Genomic DNA, 21,123 nt, shown 5'->3' with positions numbered 1-21,123 from the left:
TATTTTGTCATGAAATATAAGAAGTGAAGAAGGAGTTTGCATACACAGCTTAGTACAAACAACTTCAACAAGCTTAAAATTTCACTTGAAGTGATGCAGCAGCATTTATATTTTGAGTTATTTTCAGATTAGCATGTATGATTAGCAATTCTGCAGACTAATCTGTTTGCTTTTCAAAACCTAAACAGAACAGTTTAGAAAAGCCAGCGTCACATTTTAGATTGCTATATAACTCCTCAGTCTTTAGAGGGAAAAACTATTTGAAAACTTTAAAAGCAAAGCACATTCTCTCCCATACAACCTTTGGTTGTTAATACTGAGTACCCACTACACTGAAGGAACTTTCTTTGCTCAGAAAACAGGAGGAAGCATTTACCAAAACTCCTTTAAACAAAGAACTTCATCACACTGTTTTAATATATCAACAGCTTGGTACAACTCCAGGTTGCAGAAAGGAGGTGTCCACTATCTAAAGCGAGGAGACATACTGCAGTACCTGGAACTTTGAACAGCTACAATGCCTCATGGCTAGGCTGCCTGGGAGATAATGAGAACTGTAGTCCAGAGTCACTTTTCCACACTTTGCTAGCACCACACCCAAGCCTAAGTCTGAAACTTTTGCTAAGACAGAAAGAATCAAAGGGGCTCCAGAGAGGAAGGACTGATCCTTTCCTTAGGCTCAAGGGTGGCTGCAACATCCATCCCTAACTAAAAGGGAAACCATAGCAGGGGAAAAATATTTTATACACATAAATAACTAAATAATGAAATTTTAGGCATCAGGATTAAGAGAAATAACAAGATACATATGTAGCTACCAATTGTGTGCTAATTATATGTAAGTTAGTTTATACCTTACCTGACATACTCTATAAATGCAAAAATCTCCTTTAATCCAAAAGTACGAGAAATGCCCATAGCCTGTTTGGAAAAGATATGCAGCAACCAAAACACGGATGTGCATGTACACGGGTAGAAACTGCAAATAAAAATGCAAGTTTTTTCTTTAAAACAGAGATAATTTTAAAAGATTAAAATCCAATTCAGTAGTAAATTAGAGATCATCTCATTTAAAATAAATTTTATTTCTGTTTCATTAAACTGTCATGCAAATAGGACTTTAAAGCCCAGTCCGTCACCTGAATTTACTTTGTAAGCCTCTTTAGTCTATCATGAAATGACGGTGTCCCTACAAGCCAGCAATTAGAGTCTGTACGTTGGTCTGACTTTGTCAGAGCTTTAACCCAACAGTGGCATTAGACGAAGAATGGAACAGGACCTTTTTGCTTCCTCCTAAAACTATGACAAATAATAATACTTTTTAAAGCAAGTTTTCCTAAATCATATCAAACAAAGGGACATGAGAAATTACCCCTACAATCCAATTCAGATCAAGTGAAGACTTTCATTGGATGAGGAAAAAAAAAAGAAACTGTGTTCATGCTGAGAGCTAGTCTTCATTTGCCACTGGACCACCATGTCCAACCCCACCTCTTCCCTAGTACTCTGGACCCATTCCAGTCTGAGAATGACACGAGTAAGATACACTAAGAGAAGACAGCATTAAATACATGAAATACAGTTAACATTGGTCAGAATCATATTGAGATGTTACTCCAGCATAGGTGGCATCATATAAATTGCAGCTACTTAACAAGATGTCAAGGCACTTGGTTGGTTGCTCATGTGCCTGGCCTTGTGACTGGATGTGACCAGGCCACTTCATTCTCAATCAAAACTTTAAAAAGTAACTTCTGGGGGCTAAAAGTACCAAGAATCGCATAGCAAGCAGAGCCAGTGATTGCACTGGTTGGGATACTGTGGAAGCTGTAGTCCAAAACTGTAGTTTTTCCAAACTTTGTCTTTAAAAATTACAATTTTCTTTGTATCACCTTGTACCACTGATAAAGCAAGAAAAATGGTCAATGTTGGTGTTGAGAGTGAAAATTTTAAAATAGAACATTGTCAACAGAAATTAAACTGCAGAAGCTTAATTACACTTGTTCAGATGTTTCTGCAGCAGTGAATTGCAAAAGTGTTTTTCTTCTGTTATAAAAACTATGATTAAGGTGTAAAACAAACTTACAGTGCTTGCTCCAGAGATATGATAAATCAAAATGACAAGTTGCATCCACCCTTTCCATTCATCTGTCTGCTCCCTATTTAATACCTTCGTCTGCATAAAATAAAACGAGAACATGGGTATTTCAACAAATATAAAAATTCTCCTATCAAACAAAAACATTAAAGTTACCACAACTGCACAACCAATACATCTGAAGCTGGTATAATTTCATTGAAACAGGAATTATTTTAGGAGTAGGTTGTATTTATTTAGCGTTGCAGGACAATGGCTGTGCAGAGGACAGGACAGTAAGCCCTGTGATCTTTCTGCCCGACACCAGATCCCACACTGCTTGACAGGCTGCTTTTGAAACTCAGGGAAGGTGGTTTCTAATGGGACAAGGGAAACCAGCCCTAGTGCATGCACATCATGTGGCTCTCCAGGTCAGGGCCACAGAGCTAGCAAATGCTGTCAACCAAGGCAACAGAGCTAGCAAATGCTGTCCACCAAAGCTAGCAAATGCTGTCAACTACGTATGTCTTTTCCTAGGTGCCATAGTTTTCTGGATGCTTATTTAGAGTGCAATCCTTACTGATCCCACATTCCCGATGAACCCGGTGGGACTCTGAAGTAAGTCCCACAGGGTTCAGTGGCGTTTACTTCCAAGTAAGTGGGAGCTGTAGACATTTCCTGGATCATTTTACAGAACGCCGGTTTCAGCGTCTACAGGCAATAACAAACAAACCAAAGGCCACTGAAGGGATTTGTTTTCACTGTTTGCATTATTCAGTGTCAAATTCACCTAAGATACTTAATTCAAAAGTGAAAAAAAAAACAGATTTACCTCTTTAGTATTTTCAGTATAAAATACTCCTAACACGAGAATATAAATGATTGGTATGAAGAAAGATGAGTGAGTGTAGAACTTATTTTCTTTCATGAACAGATTTGCTCTGTCACACATGTAGAAGTAACCCATAATCAAACCAAGTTTACACAAGCACTGCAGAAGTGTCTCTAGCGTAGAAACGGTGGGGTTATTACTAGCAGGTTTCTTCTCCTCTCCACTTTCCATATCAGTGCATGGCTTGTTTTTCCGGTGATTGTTCCGACGGATGAGAAGCAGAATTAAGTATCCAATTACAGAAAAAGCAAAAAAGCAAAAGGCTAGCTTTTGTATCAATGTGACCGGAGGCTGATGCTGGCAGCAGGAACCATCAATTGGCTTCATAATGTTGTTGCAGTGGATGTTCATAAGAATCATTGCACTCTGGGCAGGGAAAAGCATAGCTGGTCATTGGGATGTGGTACCTAAAAATATTACCTACCCAGATTCATATAAATGCATAGAAGAATTTTATTTTAATTCTTTCTTTAAAACCCATATAACCAAGCATTAAAATAGTCTTTATTATATATAATTACATTTGTATGAAAATATATCTTAACCTTACAGGCAAGCTAAGATACTGAAAAACCATTACCAGATATCTCATCTTTTCTTTCCTCTTCTTTCCTACTTTTTAAAAGTTAACTATGAGTTAAACTATCATCTAGTTTAGTCTTGAGAGAGATAACTTTGTGTCAGCATGGCCACATTTCATTTTCCAGAATTTTTTTTTGTCTTCTTAGGATCAAATTAGAAAAATTACAGAAGTATAATGTTTAGTTTTCACATGTTTTAACTTGCAACCAGAAAAAGGACAGTGAGAAATCCATGACTGGCTCTCCCAACCTTTTGTAGAGGATGACAGCACTTGGCGTTCTCCTGCCTTAAATTCCTTTCAGAAGCACACATAATGTGCCAATTCTGAAATAATTTTGTGTAGTCTAGTTCTAGGAATATCATTAGGATGGAATATTTACATAGTGGTTTCATCTCAACTGTACAAAGAACATACGATGTATTAGCACATAATGGCACTTCAATATAAGTCAGTTACTCACTGTTTCTCTGCTTGATTCAGGGAGATGTAAGCCATCTGATGACTGAATTATGGTCTCTTCTGCTATCAGCCTAGGTGCACTGAAAACTTTTACTTTAGCTTTTGAGTTTCTGGAGCTGCTGTTCAAAATACTGACAGCTGCTTCATTGTAGGCATCTATTTTCTCATTAGTTATCATTTTCCTATTTTCGCTCAACATATCTTCATAAACTGGATCTAAATTGAAAAAGATTATCATTAAATTTTCTTATTCTACTTCTAGGGTGTACTAATTTCATCTAAGATGAAATCCATTATGATAAGTCTGATATAACCATATAATTAAAAAAACTTTATTGCCATTAAAAACCGTATGTTAAAATCACAACATTTTTTTGCAGGGAAGAGGTGCATACATGTGATCTCTCCAAGTCAGCATTTGGAATGTCTGAACTACAAATCACATCATTCTCAATTATTGGAGTTCCACCTGACAGATGGACACCTAAAGACATACCAATATGGCTCAAATAGGTAAAAGGCCTAAGCTTAAAGGTTTTAGGTGTTGTTGTTTAGTCGATAAGATGTGTCCAACTTTTCATGACTCCATGGATCAGAACAGGCCCTCCTGTCTTCCACTGCCTCCTGGAGTTTGAGCAAATTCATGTGGGTAGCTTTGGTGACACTCTCCAACCAGCTCATCCTCTGTCATCCCCTTCTCCACACTCTCCCAACATCAGGGTCTTTTCCAGGGAGTCTTCTCTTCTCATGAGATGGCCAAAGTATTGGAGCCTCAGCTTCAGGATCTGTCCTTCCAGTGAGCACTCAGGGTTGATTTCCTTCAAAATGGATAGTTTTGTTCTCTTTGCGGTCCAGGAGACTCCCAAGAGTCTCCTCCAGCACCACAATTCAAAAGCATCAATTCTTTTGCCCAAACATCTTGTTCAGAAAGGAAGCTGCCCCAGTCCTATACTAAACTTTTCTAGTGACATTTTAGGATGTTTTTTCATTGGTAGAACCCCACACAATGGAAAGATTCTGAGTCTTCTGAGGCAGCTCTTATCCTACATCTCCCAGCTTGCCAATATATGCCTAAAGAACGGGGCAGTGTTTTGTGTAACAGTTGCCAAGATAATGGGAAAGAGAGTTCATCTCCAATAAGAAACCCAATCACCAACACAAAGTTAGTAATGGGATTATCAGTGATTCAAGGCACAACACAGGGCAAATGTTAGCAAATATTATTGGGCAGATGTTCCAAGAATATATCCTAGGAGAAAAGCTGATACAAATGTTCAGTTTCAGACTGAAGTTGCAGGCATAATATACAAAATCATCCTCAACCAATTAATTCACCTCAGACCTGAACAGCTATGGCCTCTCTTTATTTTTTTACCTTGTAAAATCCAGTAGACATCGCTACTCCTTGCCAAATTTTCCAGAAGAGGTGCAATTGATGTGATGTTGATCTTATACTGTGTGAGTGCTTCATTGCTTCCATTATGAATTTTGATAGACCACTAGAAGAGTGATAAGAGCAAAACTAGTCAATAGATTTATATCTGGTCAACTTATGGCAATAAAAATTGTTAACTATTACATACAAATCTCAGTTGCTATTTCAGAAAGTTGGTAAAACTACTAACTGAACTACATTTAATACAATAAATCAGAAGAAAAGCCAGCAAACCTAGGAGAATTTTGAACTCCGTGCATTCAAACATTAAGACCTTGTTCAGGAATTACTAAAAAGCATGGAAAATTATAAAGTCAGCAGGGTGGGGGTCATGACCCAATGCTACATACCACCATGCTTACAAAGCAAATGGCTGCAGTCGGCAGTGGAGAGTGGTGAATTGCTCTACTTACAGATGTTTTCACATGACTCAGAACCCTGATCATATTGGGTTCCTACCACTGACATACTAGCTAGTAACATATCAGTTCCTCAGGTGGCTAAAAACAAGGGGGGGGGGGAGGAAATGAAGGAAAAATAATGGTACAAGCAGAGAATGTGGTAGAATTTGAAAGAGTTGAAACAAAAAACTGTTCTCTTTGTTTTTTATTTTGTCAGTGAAGTTCCTGCTATATGAGCAACTTACCGTAGCAGCTCCTGCTACAACTATATTAGGCTTTGGAGAAGGACCCTATGATACAAGGAAAGGCAGTGTTGTCAAAGAGAATATGAATAACTATAATACATTTAACCACTCACAAATTTGTCTACATGAGATTTTGATATTGCAGGGTTTACATAAACTTCACTACAGATGGGTGTGAACTGCCAGTTCAGTGGTTTGTGCCAGTTCACCTGAATAGGTGTTCGGTGGTTCTCAACTCCGCCTCCTCCAGTGGGCACCCACTCATAGGCAGCTCCAGCTTCCCTAATCTATCTCCTCCAGGCACTGCCTCCGAGTGGGCGCCCACTGGAGGAGGTGGGGCTGGAAAGCACTGAACACCTGTTTGGACAAAGGACAAATAAGCACGAACTGCCAATTTGTGCCCATTTCTAAGTTTCATCTAAAAATGTAAAACATCTCAAGTATAAACTTGTTTATTTATAATATATATCATTCTTGATTTGGAAATAATAAGCAAACTGAAGCTATTGGTTGGTATTTCAAAAGATCCAATAACTGCAGTTTGAGAGCCAGTTTATATAGTGTCATGGATAGAAATTTGAACTAAGACTCAGGAAACCTTGGTTCTGTTTTTCCTTAGTCATGACAACTACTAGTTGTAAGTTGGAATTAACTTGAAAGATATAACATGCAGAGGCTAAAATATTGTTCTGTAAGTTATACCATGTAAGCCTGAGGATATCACCAACCACAGTGATTTTTTTTAAATAAATAAAACATTTCCAAAATAATCCCCCTGAAGATCCTGCTATTTTGTGGAATCCATTTTGTCACTGGGAAGCTGTTGGGGTCTGCAGGAGAAGATCTTTATTTAGTCACTGCTAAAGATAAAATCATCCTGGAGATGGAGATTTTTTGTGATTAAAGTCTCCCACAGCCCCCGATGGCTTTCCAGCAACAAAAGAGATTCCACAGGAGCCCCAGGACCTATGGGGGACAGGGGAAATCAGCCTTATGTGCTGTAATTTACAGAACAGGATTTCACTGAATACTGGCTTCAGTCCAAATTGATTTAGTTACTGAACTGGGTGGCTGACTCATAAAAATCCTATTAATTTCATTGGGACTAGGGTAATTTTTGCCCCCAAAACACCAGATGCAGGAGAGTGGTATCAGGAGACAGGTATCTAGTTTTCTAATGTGCTCAGAGGCATCTGGTGGGGCCACTGTGAGATACAGGAAGCTGGACTAGATGGGCCCTTGGCCTGATCTAGCAGGGTTCTTCTTATGTTCTTATGAGTCCAGATAGTACAAACATTTGTTCCCTAGAAATTTCTCAGGGTGAAATGCTGTTCTTGACATGTTATATTACACAACAGAAACAATGCTATATAGAGGGAACCATTTTCTACTTAGGCAAATCTAAAATTTTAATGAATATATATAAATCCATTCCTCTTAATTGCACTGTACAGGCCATCCTCAGTTTCATCTCAACCATGCGTCACTGCAACATCTTCTGCTTTCATTAAGTTAAGTTCCAAGGAAATGAAATACCTTTTTGCAAAAACTATCTGTTGGGTCTTTTCTCTGAAGTGAAGAATCCCAAACATACATGGGGATTCTCTATTCTGGACACACAGGTATGCATTTTTAAAACAAATAGATGCACATACCAGACTTCTACTGCATATTTAAAAAGAACATATACAGCTAAGAAATGAAATGCAGCTTATTTATACTTCACTGAAATAACTTCAGGACCAGACATGTCACAGGCTTCTTGGACTATCCTGACATAGAGGCAATATATTTATAAAACTCACTTCAATCCAAGACTTGATACATTGCTTCATTGAACCATTGACTTCCGGATACCACAGAAAATCCTGAGGTAAGAGGGAAAAGCTTGTTAAAAAGGCACATAATTTCAAAACTACATTTCATTAAGAAGCCATCTGCTTATTCTCCAAGAAGCCCCGGTTTAAATAGTGAATAAGAGACATGTAACACTCAAACACAGTTTAGCAAGGTAACAGTGAACTGAGTCAGCCTTGTCCCCCAGATTTACTTATTGCCTAAACATGTTCCTTTGGCACCATGGCCACAAGGAATTTAAAAGTTTTCCCTTCCATTATAGATTAGCCATAGATTTTTTACTGTCTGAACTCAAAGCAAACAATAGTTAATCTGAACTGTGATGGAAACAAACCAAATTTAATCCAGTTTGTAGCAGAGCTTGAAAGCAGTATGTAATAAATAAAGTTGTCATCTGTAATACACTGGCCCAAACCCTGTTGCTTAGTGTAGTAAATCGAACTAGAGTAAGCTCACAGAATCAATGGGAATTTAATGAGTCAATTATTCCACATGTTCAGCTGATCCAAATAGGCTTACTGTAACTATGACTTACTGTGCTAAAGTAAGTCACTATTAGAGGAGGTCCATTTGAATCACTGGAATTTATAGAAGAGCTGACATACCAAAATTCTACTGATTCAATGAGCCTACTCCAGTGCAATTTACTATGCTAAGCAACAGAATTTTGGCTATTATTTTTGGAAGTAAAGGGCATAATGGTAGTCTTTTAGAAAGTAACATACGTACTAGACAGCTTTTCATTTAAAGAATCACATTTATTCATTACTTCTTATTGGGGAGATTTTGAGATTTTACCATTTTCTTCCTTTTTTATATGATTTTTTCCTGTTAAAAATCTGGGAACTAAAAATCTATGAAGAAATTTAATAAACAAAGAAAACTGAATAATGAGCAATTGTAATGATTCATTTGAAACAGTAAGTTTCCAGGCTCTAGTTTACAGTTAGTAATCAAAGCACTTTCACAATTAAAAATTCAGGATTCAGATGAAAAATTAAAATGGTAGGCATCTAATCTCCTTTTTGGAGAAATCTAAACTGAAAGTTAAATTAGAATATTCTAATCTGAACTCACTGTTTTCAACTGCAGAAAAATACAAATATTTATACAGTGGTGCTTCACATTACAACGTTAATTCATTCCAGCGAAATAGGTGTAGAATGAAAACGTCGTAATGCGAAATTAAAAAGCCCATAGAAATGCATTAAAACCCGATTAATGCATTCCTATGGACTTGAAATTCACAGTCCAGCGAAGATCGTCCATAGCGCGGCCATTTTCGCTGCCCATTCAGCGAGGAATCCATCCCAGAAAAGAGCGGGGAGCCATTTTTTTTACCCAGCGGTCATTTTGGAACCGCCGATCAGCTGGCCGAAAATAGTCATTTTCCAAGAATCGGTTCCTGAAGCAGGAACCCCATTTAAAACATTGTAAAGCGATCACTTTTGCGATCGCAAAAAGTTTGTCGTGATGCGATTTCATCGTTAAACAGGGCGCTCGTCTTGCGAGGCACCATTGTATTAATATTGATTACTTTTATGTACATTTTAGCTCCTTTAAATTTTTCAAAGCATTTATTTCACTTTCTTCCTGACCCCAAAAAGAATACAGCCAAGAGAAAACACCTTAAAGAGATTAATATAATCTTTTCATGGTAGTGTGTAACTGCATAATTTGCAGATACTACTTTCACAAATACTTCAATTTCCTTTCTTTTTTAAAATGTAGAAAAGATAACCAGTTATGCTTACCACTTTAAACAAAGAAGATGAAGATTTCTCTTCAAAATGAATGTTTCCATGCTGTCAAAAAGTAAAATAAAATAAAACAAGAACATTCCCGAATAAATTTTACCACTCTCCAGAAATCCATTACTGTATAAATCATAAAAAGCTAAACAAATTATACAAATTATGCCACTCTCCAGAAATCCATTACTTTATGCATCTTAAATGCTTAATCTCGACTTGTGTTTTTATTTCTAACTCTAAAAATCACAGGGTGGGAGATGGAGGAACAGTGGTCCTGATATAAGGAAGATATGTCATGTAAGCACTGCTTACAAACCAGGACAGCAAATGATGAAACAGCCCTCTACAGCCCTTACAACTCAGGCATATTCAAGTCACAATTTCCTGGTTTGGACATAATGGCAAACAGACTTAGGTAAAAGGTAAACGTTCCCCTTGACAATTTGTCCAGTCATGTCCGACTCTAGGGAGCAGTGCTCATCTCCGTTTCCAACCCACAGAGCTAGCGTTTGTCCAAAGACAATCTTCCATGGTCACGTGGCCTTCCCACCATGGTGGTACCTATTTATCTACTTGCATTTGCATGCTTTCAAACTGCTAGGTTGGCGGAAGCTGGGACAAGCGACAGGAGCTCACTCCGTCGTATGGATTCGATCTTACGACTGCAGGTCTTTTGACGTTGCAGCACAGAGGCTTCTGCGGTTTAACCTGCAGCGCCACCACGTCCCACCTAAATAGACTTAATCAAGCCAAAAAAAATCTTACGGAGCTAGATGAGGGAATCAGGAAATAAAAGGAGGAAGGTTCTGGGTGTTCGTTGTACTTCCAAATAAACAAAATTTTGTATGGGAATAAGAAGTCTTGAACAGAGCCAAATTTTTTCCACAGAAATGCCTTTATATTCATGCTCTTAGAAAGTACATAGTTTCCCTGTAATTTTATATGTAACTACCATTGACAATTAAAGACATAAAATCATACCTTGTTTCCCTCCTCCTTATATTGAGGGTTTATGAGTTTTACAAAAGAGTAAAACAGCTGACGAATCCTAGAATCACCTATAAATGCAATATGCTTGCCTCTGAGACAATCTTTTGCTTCACTGTAAAAAAAAATATTTGCTTCAAGTACAAAATAATGAAGGCAGTTCACACACACAAACATGTTTGTACATGTGTACACACAGAGACAGATATGCCATATAGTACAGGACAGTCTTAACATTAACACAAAATCTAGCCCATATAAATATACTAATGCACAAATTTCATTCACTTCAGTGAGGATAATGGCATCTTCACAAAGGGCATAATTCCAAGAGTATTTACTCTGAAGATCCAATAAAATCAATGCTTGTTCAGAACTCAGATGCTTCAAGTCATATAAACACCTCACTGATGTACATTTTAAAAAGTCTGAAAGACTAAATGCAGTAAAAATTAGATGCCTATCTCTTTTTGAACACTAACGAATTAATATGTAAACCAATTCCCCTCCTCTTTTTGAATACTATTACTTTATATAAGAATATGTTTGAACATGAACATTTAGGTCAGTACCCTATTGAGATCCAGATGAGATCCACTTGTGATACCACTGCTGCTGCATAAGCATGATCTCTATCAATATCCCCTCACATGCCAATACTCCCCCCCCCCTGTTGGTGAGCTGGGTACTCATTTTACCAACCTTGGAAGGATAGAAGGCTGAGTCAACTCTGAGCCAGCTACCTGGGATTGAACCCCAGGTCATGAGCACAGTTTTGGTTGCAGTACAGTAGTTTAACCACTGCGCCACTAGGCTCTTCAGATGTAGGGCATATACTGCAAACAAACTGGATAGGTCTGACCTGAACACTTTTTCAAGGCTGCCTTGAACATCAGTTGATACTTCTAAGTAACTTCTAAGTAACTTCTAAGTAACACAGTCAAATGAGAAATGTTCTATTTCTTTGTGTTAAGCAATATAACATTAATATTATAGCCATTTTAATAATTAGAAACCACAGAGATCAGAGTTCCTTGCACAAGTAGGAGAAATATATGCTACCATTATTTGCTCTTTGAATTTTACATCAAGAGTCTAAAGATTTAAAGACCCAATAGGATAGCACTTTACACCTAAGTGCACATTAAATAAACCTTACCTTTGTTTGTATCTATGCATCATACAGCTGTAAGGCTGCCATACTTTCTCACCAAGAAATCTGCCACTAGAGAGAAGGTACTCACAAGTATCCACACCTAAGAAAGAAAGAAAAGAAGAAAAGAAAAATGTGGGATGTTGGAATCCAGCATTAATACAGAGACTCTATCCTTGGTCTTTAACTTTTCCTCAGCTCTCATGTTCATGTCATACTGTAAAGACTGCTAGCAGAGAGAAACTTGCAAATACTTGGGAAGTATTCATTCTTTATCATGTAAAGACAATGGAACATTTTACTAGCTTGTACTATGAAACAGGGAACCCTAAATGGCATGTTAGAAACTTTTAGGGGATCCTGAGATCACCTGAAAGAAGATAACAAGAAGGCTTACAGCACAGAGATTTATCAGTTTTGTTGCAGCATAAGCCTGCCATGATAAAAAAGTGTGTGTTTAAGGTACCACAAGATGCTGTATTTTACTATCACAAACACAGCTACCCCTCTAGAAATTATTACATGTGTGAGAGAGGATCACTATATACAGTTTTCTTTGTTTTGCCCTTTTTATATTTGAAGAAGCTCTTCAAGATTTTGCTTGATTGAAGGAGGTTTGTTGGAGGAAGTTTGACAGCTCCTACTCTAGATTGCTACAAGATATCTGCTCTTATCTAAAACCAAAGGATCAAAATTCCTCTTGGGACACTAATCACTGACAGTCTTCTAACCCTTCTGTTGCTCCACAGGACAACAAAACCAGCATTGTCTAAGCAACCCTGTCTTCCATTAGCTTTTTATGGCTGTCCACATATCCAGAGTGCTTAGTCAATACCTTTGCAATACTATACATATTTTTTCAGTTTAACACGTCCTACAAGACATTTTCAAACTTATAATAACATTCACTATCTTATTTTTATCAACCCACATGATAATTACAGCCTAAAAGGGCAGTTTTGCAGTTCAGTAAGTATAATACCCTGCTGTGACAACAAGCATAAAATTGCAATGACATCAACATTCAGACTTTTCATTTAGATGCAACAAAGCCATAAAGACACTGTTCAGGAAATCCTAACAGAAAGAGACAGCTGTATTACTTTTGTTCTACCCTGTGGCATGAAGTCTGAAGGAAAGCTAACTCTACAAAATTAACAAAGGACATTTGCCTGGCAATCATGTGAAACACAAGCACTTACATTGATTTTGGTACATTTGCCCTGCTCTTTGCCAGCTTCCAAAATAACTGAAAATTAATTATGTGATTAAGGGACTATGTCCCATCTAGGATTCATCTGAGTAACAGCTGTCACCTGAAAAAAAACTCTTGATAATGATCTGACAGGAAGTGAAAGATAGAACTTTCAGGTTATGTTGTGATCTGGAAGGAAGATGGATTACATTAAGAGCACAGGCATCTTTATATGTTAAACATCCCCTATTGTTGAACAGATCAGGGCATTCTCTGCTGTGCTTAAAGATTTATATTAGGATTTTAAAAAATTATATCAGCAAATCTTAAATGCCTATACATATTTCAAAAGAAACTACCAATGTAGTTTTTAAAATAGCCAAAATACATTTAGATGTATATTTGTACATCAAAGGAACCATATACCTAAGTGAAGTGCTTCTAAGATAGAAATGTTTCATTTATAGTAATTATCGCTTCCTACTAAATGAAGTATTTAAGATCATTTTCTCTGTGTGAAAAACTTGGAAATACAGTAATTTGCTATTAAATATAAGGCCACTTAATATACATTCTTCTTTAATTACTAATGCTAGCAAGCTGATTGCAACTTCTAAATCGTAGCTATATGAAAACAGTGAAAACAACTATATAAAAAATGAAAATAGTAACAATTCTTTTTTTGAAAAATCACCAAGATTTTTATCATCATCTCAAACACACCAACTCTGCATCTTCCTTGTTCCAAAGTCATAATTTAAATTTTTTTACACTAGAATCCAACAAAGTTACTTTAATATAATAACTGCATGCTGTTAAATCAATTTTGACTTATGCCGACCATTTCCTGTGTTTTCTAGGTAGAGTACTCAGAAGTGGTTTCAGAATGGGAAACCACCCTTCTTATGGGGGTGCCCTGGGAACTCTGCAGTTTGCCCATGGCTACATAAGCTACTCTTCCCCTAGGAGGCATAACAAGGAATCAAATTTCCAACTTCTGGTCACATGTAAACTTAACTTCCACTGATATCAATGTGACTGAAGAGTGACTAATAGAACCCTTAACAACAACAAAATTGTGGTTTTTAGTTTAAGGATTTTGTAGTATTAGTTTGAGCATTTTGTAGTATTTAGAAGTAAAAGAAATGCATATTTAAAAAGTTGTACTTTATCTGATGCTTTATATGCATCTTTATATAATCCACAACAAAATGCAAATAAAAATATATGAAATTTAAAATTATTTCTCTCAGTTGGTGTCTGATAATCAAACTCCTAGCCTTATGTACAATAAAGACAGAAATCATATACTGTATACTAAATTGAACCACTTACTAGTGTTAATAATCTGTATCCTGGGTAGGTTAGGGAGAACAAAAAGTATTATAAACAACATAAAGGAGCCATTTCCTGTTTATAACAATAAAGTACAGCTCATTTTAATTTCAAAGAAGCAGCAATTAAAGAACAATGAATGAATGAATGACCTGTGGTTACTAAACACAAGTCGTTCTGTCAGAACTGCATAACTGCTAATTATACAACCTTAGACTTTTTCTCCAGCTGCTGCCTTATACTCTCTGTTTCTAAGGGCACAGAGGAAAGTACAAGGTGGTTCTGTCTCCAACATTATACAGTTCTTACTTTCAAGAACTTTTCAGTCCATGTCCACTTTGAAGGCAGTAAAAAAAGGAAGAGCGTCAGAGTTATATACTGTACATCAATTTTAAATAATTATTTCCAGGTTTACAAAGCTACAATGTGTCTAAATTAATACATATATTTTACACAAATCTGTACTGCATCTTCTTTTGATTGATAGATCAGTTTCTTTGGATAATAGACCAGCTCTCCCTGAACAGCTTCCATTTTGTCTGGTCATCAGCATAACTCTAGAACTTAAGGAACTAGTGCTTGGACATGACTCTCCCACTTTTCCCCTTTTCTTTTTGTATCAGTCTTTTAGACTGTAATCTTGAACACTAGCGATTTTTTTTGTTTACTTGCGTATTTGGCGTTTCACCGAACAGTGGGTTGTAAATGTTTAAATGCACACTATATAAACTGTACTTTTATACGGAGTGACAGAAGCACTGTACAAAGTTAATTAAAAGGAACACTTAATTTTTGATCTTTTCTTGGTTTCCTCTGAACAACATTTAGTGGTTTTCAATCAACCATTCCTGACTACCCAAGCAAGGAAGTGTCACTCAGTCTCAGAAGCATCTATCTGCAGCTGTTGCAAGTTTTAAAAACACAACACGCTTTTTATCCAGTTATCAGTCTTATTCTCTGGTTTGCAACAACAATAACCTGAGCAAAATAAACAGGATTGCTACTGAAAATGTGTTTTACACAGAACTGGCATGGAAGAAATGTGAAGGCTAAGGCTGCTATTGTATACACACTTAACTGTAAGTAAATCTCATTAAACTCAAGTGGACAAACCTAAGACCACGGAAATTCACTGGGTGTGGGTAATTATGGTAAAAACACTCCTTAAATATCTCACATGCCCTGAAAACCCTACTAGGGTTACCATACATGCAGCTTGAAAGCACATTACATACACATGAATATACACTGATCTACACTCCCTGTTTCCTTGAAAAACTTTCATTTTTGGAAAATCAAAATGTTTCTGGTGCCAAGGAAAGCCAGTGTTATGCAGCAGTTAAGAAATGTTGGCCTAGGCCTCAGGAGAGCTTGGTTCAAATCTCCACAAGAAACTGGCACAATGACCTTGGGTTCCCAGCCTGACCTACCTCACAAGGTTCTTAAGACTATACAAGGAAAGCCATATAAATTGCCTAGAGCTCTCTGAAATAAAACATTAGATAAAAATATAATGAACAAATAATTGATAAAATATTAACCAAAACATAATTTCACATTTACATTTTGGTGAAGCAGACTTCTAAGCACAGGCAGCCATTCTGGATGCAGTTCTATTCAACTGGGTAGACAGTCTGCATGGGGTCAGCCCCATATCCCTGAGGTACAACAGTGCTACTATACTACATGGGCTTCACTTTGTAGATGGTTATCCTGCCAGGCACAAAGCTGTTTGGGAGGATAGGAAAATAAATTCAAGTAGTCCTCTCCTCCACACTCAGTGGAGTCATTCACAAATATGTCAATTCATTTATTGCATGTATATCTTGTTTTTCTCCCAAAAATAGGATTCAATGTAGCAGTCAAAATTCAGTGGAAGAGATTATCATATGCATACATATCTAGGTCTGCTACTCCAGGTGTCTGAATCAGGGCTTAAGGATCACTTCAGCTTGTTAGACAAAAGATAGTATCAATATAATTTATAAAAGCAGTTTATGAAAATATCACAGATAAGCATTGACAAATTTAAAAGAGCAAGAAAATAGTTTCAGTTTGATTTAGTTTTGCAACACAATACATTTGATCCTGATTTTATCTCCCACAATGATTTGCAATCAAAGAAGAAGAATGTTAAAATCTGTTGCTTTTACCAGCTGGTTCCTTTTCTTAATTTAATGGCTGATAAACTACTAGGGTGCTTGTTGTTCTAATCAGTTAGTTAGGGTAATGCTTTTAAGCACTTGTGGAGAGGAAGGGAGGGGAAGGCAGGTTGCAGTTTTTGAGCAGGGAAGCAGTGGGGCAGAAAAGCTTAGCTCTTCTCTTTTTCTGATGTGCAAATAGGCCATCCCCATTTTAAAATCTGAGCTGGAGGGGAGAAAAGGGCATCCCATTTTCCTTCCATGAAAATGTTTCACTCAAAATCTCCAATTTTCAATATTTTGTTTGGGGATATTTTTTTTGTGATTAAATGGGCTCAATTAAAAACGTTTGCACACAAAAATAGTTTGTTATTGATTTTAATATCATCTGAATGCCAGTGGTTTAGGTATCTGGCTATGGAGCCAGAGGTTTGGAGTTCAATTCTCCACTGTGCCTCCTGCAAGTATAGTCAGCTTGTGTGGCCTGCACAATTTAAAAGCAACCCCAGAAGATGGGAATGGTAAACCACTTTTGAGTATTCTCTACCTGGAAAACCTTGAAAAGGATTGTCACAAGTCAGAAGTGACTTGAAAGCAGATAATTATTATAGATAATATAGCTGGCTGGATAGCTCAGTGAGTTAGGTATCTGGTTGTGTAGCTAGATGTTGAGAGTTCTGCTTCCACTGTGCATCCCAGAAAGGCCAGCCTGTGTGACCATGGGCAAGCTGCATAGTCCCAGGATGCCCCATAAGAAGAGAATGGCAAACTACCTCTGAGTCTTCTTTACCTAAAAATTCTTAAAAAGGGTGGCCGTAAGTCAGAAATGACGTGATGGCACACAGTCAATATAGACAATATGCATCACATTTAGTTTGCCAAACAAAAGTTCACAATTTAATGATTTACATCTGGATATCTTGGATTACAGTAACCACCCAATAAAATGAAAAATCAGATCAACAACACCAGAGTGGTACGCAGAAGTAATTTACTACAGGACAGACCAAAAGAGAAAATGACAGGCAACATTTGTCACAGAAAAAAACATTTCAATGTAGCATTAGGGATCTGCAGCAATCCTGGACCATTACTCTTCCCTCCCATAGGCCCTGGATTGTACTGTATACGTAGTTCCCTCCAATTCAAAAGACTTATCAGGAAAAACAGACCATCCAACTGAGACACATGACACTGCAACAAACACAAATACCAGGTCTGTATTTAGTCAAGCAACAATACAGTGGTGCCCCGCATAGCGACGTTAATCCGTTCCAGGATTAACGTCGCTATACGAAAACATTGCTAAACAGAAAGAAAACCCCCATAGGAACGAATTAAACCCTGTTTAATTCATTCCTATGGGGCAAAAACACACCGTTCAGCGAGGATCCTCCATAGGGGCGGCCATTTTCGCCGCCTCGGTAAGCGAGGAATCCGTCCAGAAAACAGCGGGCAGCCATTCTGGAACCGCCGATCAGCTGGCATTTCCCCCCAGCTGGCCAGCGGGCGTTTCAGAAGTAGCCTCCATTCCCTTCAGCCTCAGTTAACCCTTCTGGTTCCGGGTCTTCGGCTGCACTCATGACACAGTGGGACAAATTGCAGTACCCCAGAACACTCTCTCGCTGACATTAAAATTATTTCTCCTGAACAAAGGAACTTTAAGGGAACATGTTTATGTTAAATTACTCAATTATAAATTATCAGTAAGTTTTATTTTGGAGTGAATCAAGACAATTTGCGTTTTTGCACTACTGTACTAGTTTTAACTAAGTAAGTTTGCGTTACCATCCACAAATGCTGTGGTAACTGCTTATTTCATATACATGTGTGCTTCACCACAATTATCAGTGACTTAATTTAATCTATTTCCTTTCCACACAAGATCACAGTTTATATTTGCTTTCACTACAACCAGGAGCATGTGCTCCTGCCAACATGGGGGTAACACCACATACAGAAAAAGACTACCTCTTCCATGGAGGTTTATGGTACAAGAAAGCTATCCAGTGTTTAAGATGCTACAAGATTCTGTTTGTTTCTTTATCTAAGAACTAATGACAAACATACCATATGGGGTGGAAGAAAGAAGAATACTGTATCTGGCCTCCAAATTATACACACCTAGGTACATTAAAACAATTACTTTAGAGTAAACAAAACATTGCTTGGCAATAAAAGATGCCTTAGCACATTGCTAAGCAATGAGAAATCCTCTGGGACAGTACTGAGCAAACGAAAGGTCCCTTAGGAATTCCAGAAGAATCAAAAAAGGCAAACATTCTTTCCATGGGAGGTACATGTTCCACTTAATCCTGAAGTGAGAAACATCACCACACTTAGATAAACTGAAAGTTCCTTAAAATTACATAACCATAGGCACCCTACACAGATTTTTTATGTCAGTGTTTCAGTACAAAACAACTGTCCCTAGAAGCACATGACACAATCCGGTCTGTGAGGACATCCACCTGCACATGCAACAGGTGTGAGAAATTTCATGATGCCGACAGGGAAATCACAATGTTGTTCTGTGTTCTAACACTCCTATTTTTGTTAAAAAAAAAAAAAAAGGACCTGAGATTTCCTGTGATCTTAATGTGACTATTAAGACCCATTTGACCATAAGTGCTTCCTTATATCTTTTTCAGATAGTACAGAGCATCCTCATGGCTTATGGACTAGTTCTGGAGGTGTGTAACTCCAATTCAAATTCCACACTCAAGAATTAAGAGGTTCTGAGTGGTTGTTGTTCCTCAACTAACCCAGGTCTGCAGAAAGTAAGGACAGGATACAAATTAAGTGAGTAAAATAAAGGGGTTGGGGAACCTGTTTTTGTTTAGGGAAAACAGGTGGGGGGCTTACTTTCCTGGCTATTCTGCATATATGGGCAGCTCAGGATTTCTGGATCACCACCCCTACCTCTTCTGGGAAATAAGTAACTAATCGAGAATAACCAGGTGGAAAGGGGAGAAGGGCAGGCTAATCTTTTCTTGCTTTTAAGGATCTCAAATGTTGAACCCCATATTTTATACCATCTACCCCATCCACAAAATCTGCCTTGGTCTGTCGCTTCCTTGAAGGACTGCCACGCTACACGATTGACACTCGTCGCTCCCACACACTTCCATTGTTTACACTGCGCGGCCCTAATTAGCCGCCGCACACCTCGGGGCGGGAGTTTATTTAAAAAGCAACCCCGAATCCGCTACAACCTGCTAAGCGGGTAACAAATTAAACAAAAGCGCAAGGAAGGGAGGCTCTTTCTTAAGCCTGGGAGGCTCGATCGCGGCTGCGGAGAAGGCAGCTTCTGAGTCACACAGGTCGCTCTGCTTGCTGAAGCCCGCTAGCCTAAAGGGAAGCCGCGTGGAAGTGGGGCAGGCGGTTTAGACCGTGGCGAGGCTGAGCAGGTGTCAAGCCAGCTTCTTTTCCTTGACATTGTGCCCTGCTAAAGAAGGAGACAAAGTAGGGTCCGGATCGAGGCACCCGAAGAGGGGCCAAAGGGTTCCCCTCTCCTCGGCCGCTCTCCAGAGGCTGACGCAGACCGGGATCGTGAGGGCAGTCGGGAGCCTCGCTTCCCGGTTGGGACGCCGCCTCCTTCCCCTCAGGGGAACCCAACGACCCCCTTCTACCGCCCTTCTCTCCCCGCCTCGTCGTTTCCAGGTGGGAGAAACGGGGCGCCCACCGCTCTCCCGCCCCCTCCCCGCTTCTGTCACGCCACGGCCGAGCCTCTTCCTCACCTTGGTAGCGACGGGAGACGGCGTGACAGGCGGCCAGCACCAAGACAGCGCCCAGCGCTAACGCTTTGGCGCTCCTCACGCTGAAGTAGTGGTTGATCTCCCGCTTGCCCAAGGTGTAGGCCAGGGCCGCCATCTTGGCTCCTCCATGACAACAGTGCACGAAGGAGCGGGCGGGCGCGCAGGGGCAGCACTGGGGGCGCAGCGGGGACGGCGAAGGGGAGAGGGGCCGCCGTCGCCGTCGCCGCCGCCACCAGCGCCAAGGCGAGAAGGCCGACAGCACCGCCGCCGTTAGGGACGAGGTGCCCTCGTCTCCGGCTGCCTCGGCCGCCTCCGCTCCTGCGGCGCCTCCGTCCGCCCCGCTGGGCAGCAGCGGCCGCGCGGCCCCCTCCCCTTCCTCGTCGTCCGAGCGTCGCCGTTTCACCTCAGCTGCCAAGCAAGCGCCCGCCTTTTCTTCTTCGTCTTCCTCGGGAGGTGGCGGCGGCGACAGCGGCTGCCCCGGAGAACCCTCCGCGCCCCTTTCCCCATGCGGCGGCTGGCCTGCCGCTACCGCTCCTCGCGGTGCCCCGGCGCCTGGCGCCGCCTCCTCTGCCGCAGACATGGGGACCCAAAGCTTGGGTCCCCAGGGCTCGGTTCTCACAAGCACACCGCGGGGGCCGAGAGGGCACTCGCGGTTGGGTCGGAAGGCAGGCAGGCAGACAGACGAGCGGGGAGAGAACTCGGAGCAAAAACTACTTTTGTTTCCTTGGGCGCCTTCCTTCTCAGCTACTCTCGGCCAAACCGGTTTACAGGGTTACGGTTTATAGGTTTGTGGTTTACATTTAACTTGACATCAGCTTCCTCCTTTACACCTGTCGAGCGGGCTGAGTTGG

General features: G+C 39.5%; 1 protein-coding gene across 4 annotated transcripts in view; it reads right to left on the bottom strand.

Moving 5' to 3' along the window:
- The window catches only part of CASD1 (CAS1 domain sialic acid O acetyltransferase 1), a 35,848-nt gene extending 15,004 nt beyond the window's left edge, over nt 1–20,844 (bottom strand). The window contains exons 1-12 of one of the 4 annotated variants that reach the window (XM_078378703.1): nt 20,255–20,406; nt 14,374–14,393; nt 11,850–11,946; nt 10,685–10,805; nt 9,704–9,754; nt 7,898–7,960; nt 6,093–6,137; nt 5,387–5,510; nt 4,013–4,227; nt 2,910–3,335; nt 2,087–2,176; nt 860–979 (exon numbers count right to left, since the gene is read on the bottom strand). In XM_078378703.1, the coding sequence (XP_078234829.1) occupies nt 860–979; nt 2,087–2,176; nt 2,910–3,335; nt 4,013–4,227; nt 5,387–5,510; nt 6,093–6,137; nt 7,898–7,960; nt 9,704–9,754; nt 10,685–10,805; nt 11,850–11,872 (1,278 nt within the window). In that variant the 5' untranslated portion in view covers nt 11,873–11,946; nt 14,374–14,393; nt 20,255–20,406. Of the gene's footprint in view, nt 1–859; nt 980–2,086; nt 2,177–2,909; nt 3,336–4,012; nt 4,228–5,386; nt 5,511–6,092; nt 6,138–7,897; nt 7,961–9,703; nt 9,755–10,684; nt 10,806–11,849; nt 11,947–14,373; nt 14,394–20,254 lie in introns of all 4 variants that reach the window. The other 3 variants (XM_073003189.2, XM_020785252.3, XM_073003190.2) reach the window with 3 other exon arrangements.
- Between the last annotated feature and the right edge of the window lie 279 nt (nt 20,845–21,123).

The sequence above is a fragment of the Pogona vitticeps genome, chromosome 6, assembly GCF_051106095.1.
Source record: "Pogona vitticeps strain Pit_001003342236 chromosome 6, PviZW2.1, whole genome shotgun sequence".
Classification (NCBI taxonomy): Eukaryota; Metazoa; Chordata; class Lepidosauria; order Squamata; family Agamidae; genus Pogona; species Pogona vitticeps.
Note: the sequence above shows the minus strand (reverse complement) of the source record. Positions and strands in the feature narration are given on the sequence as shown.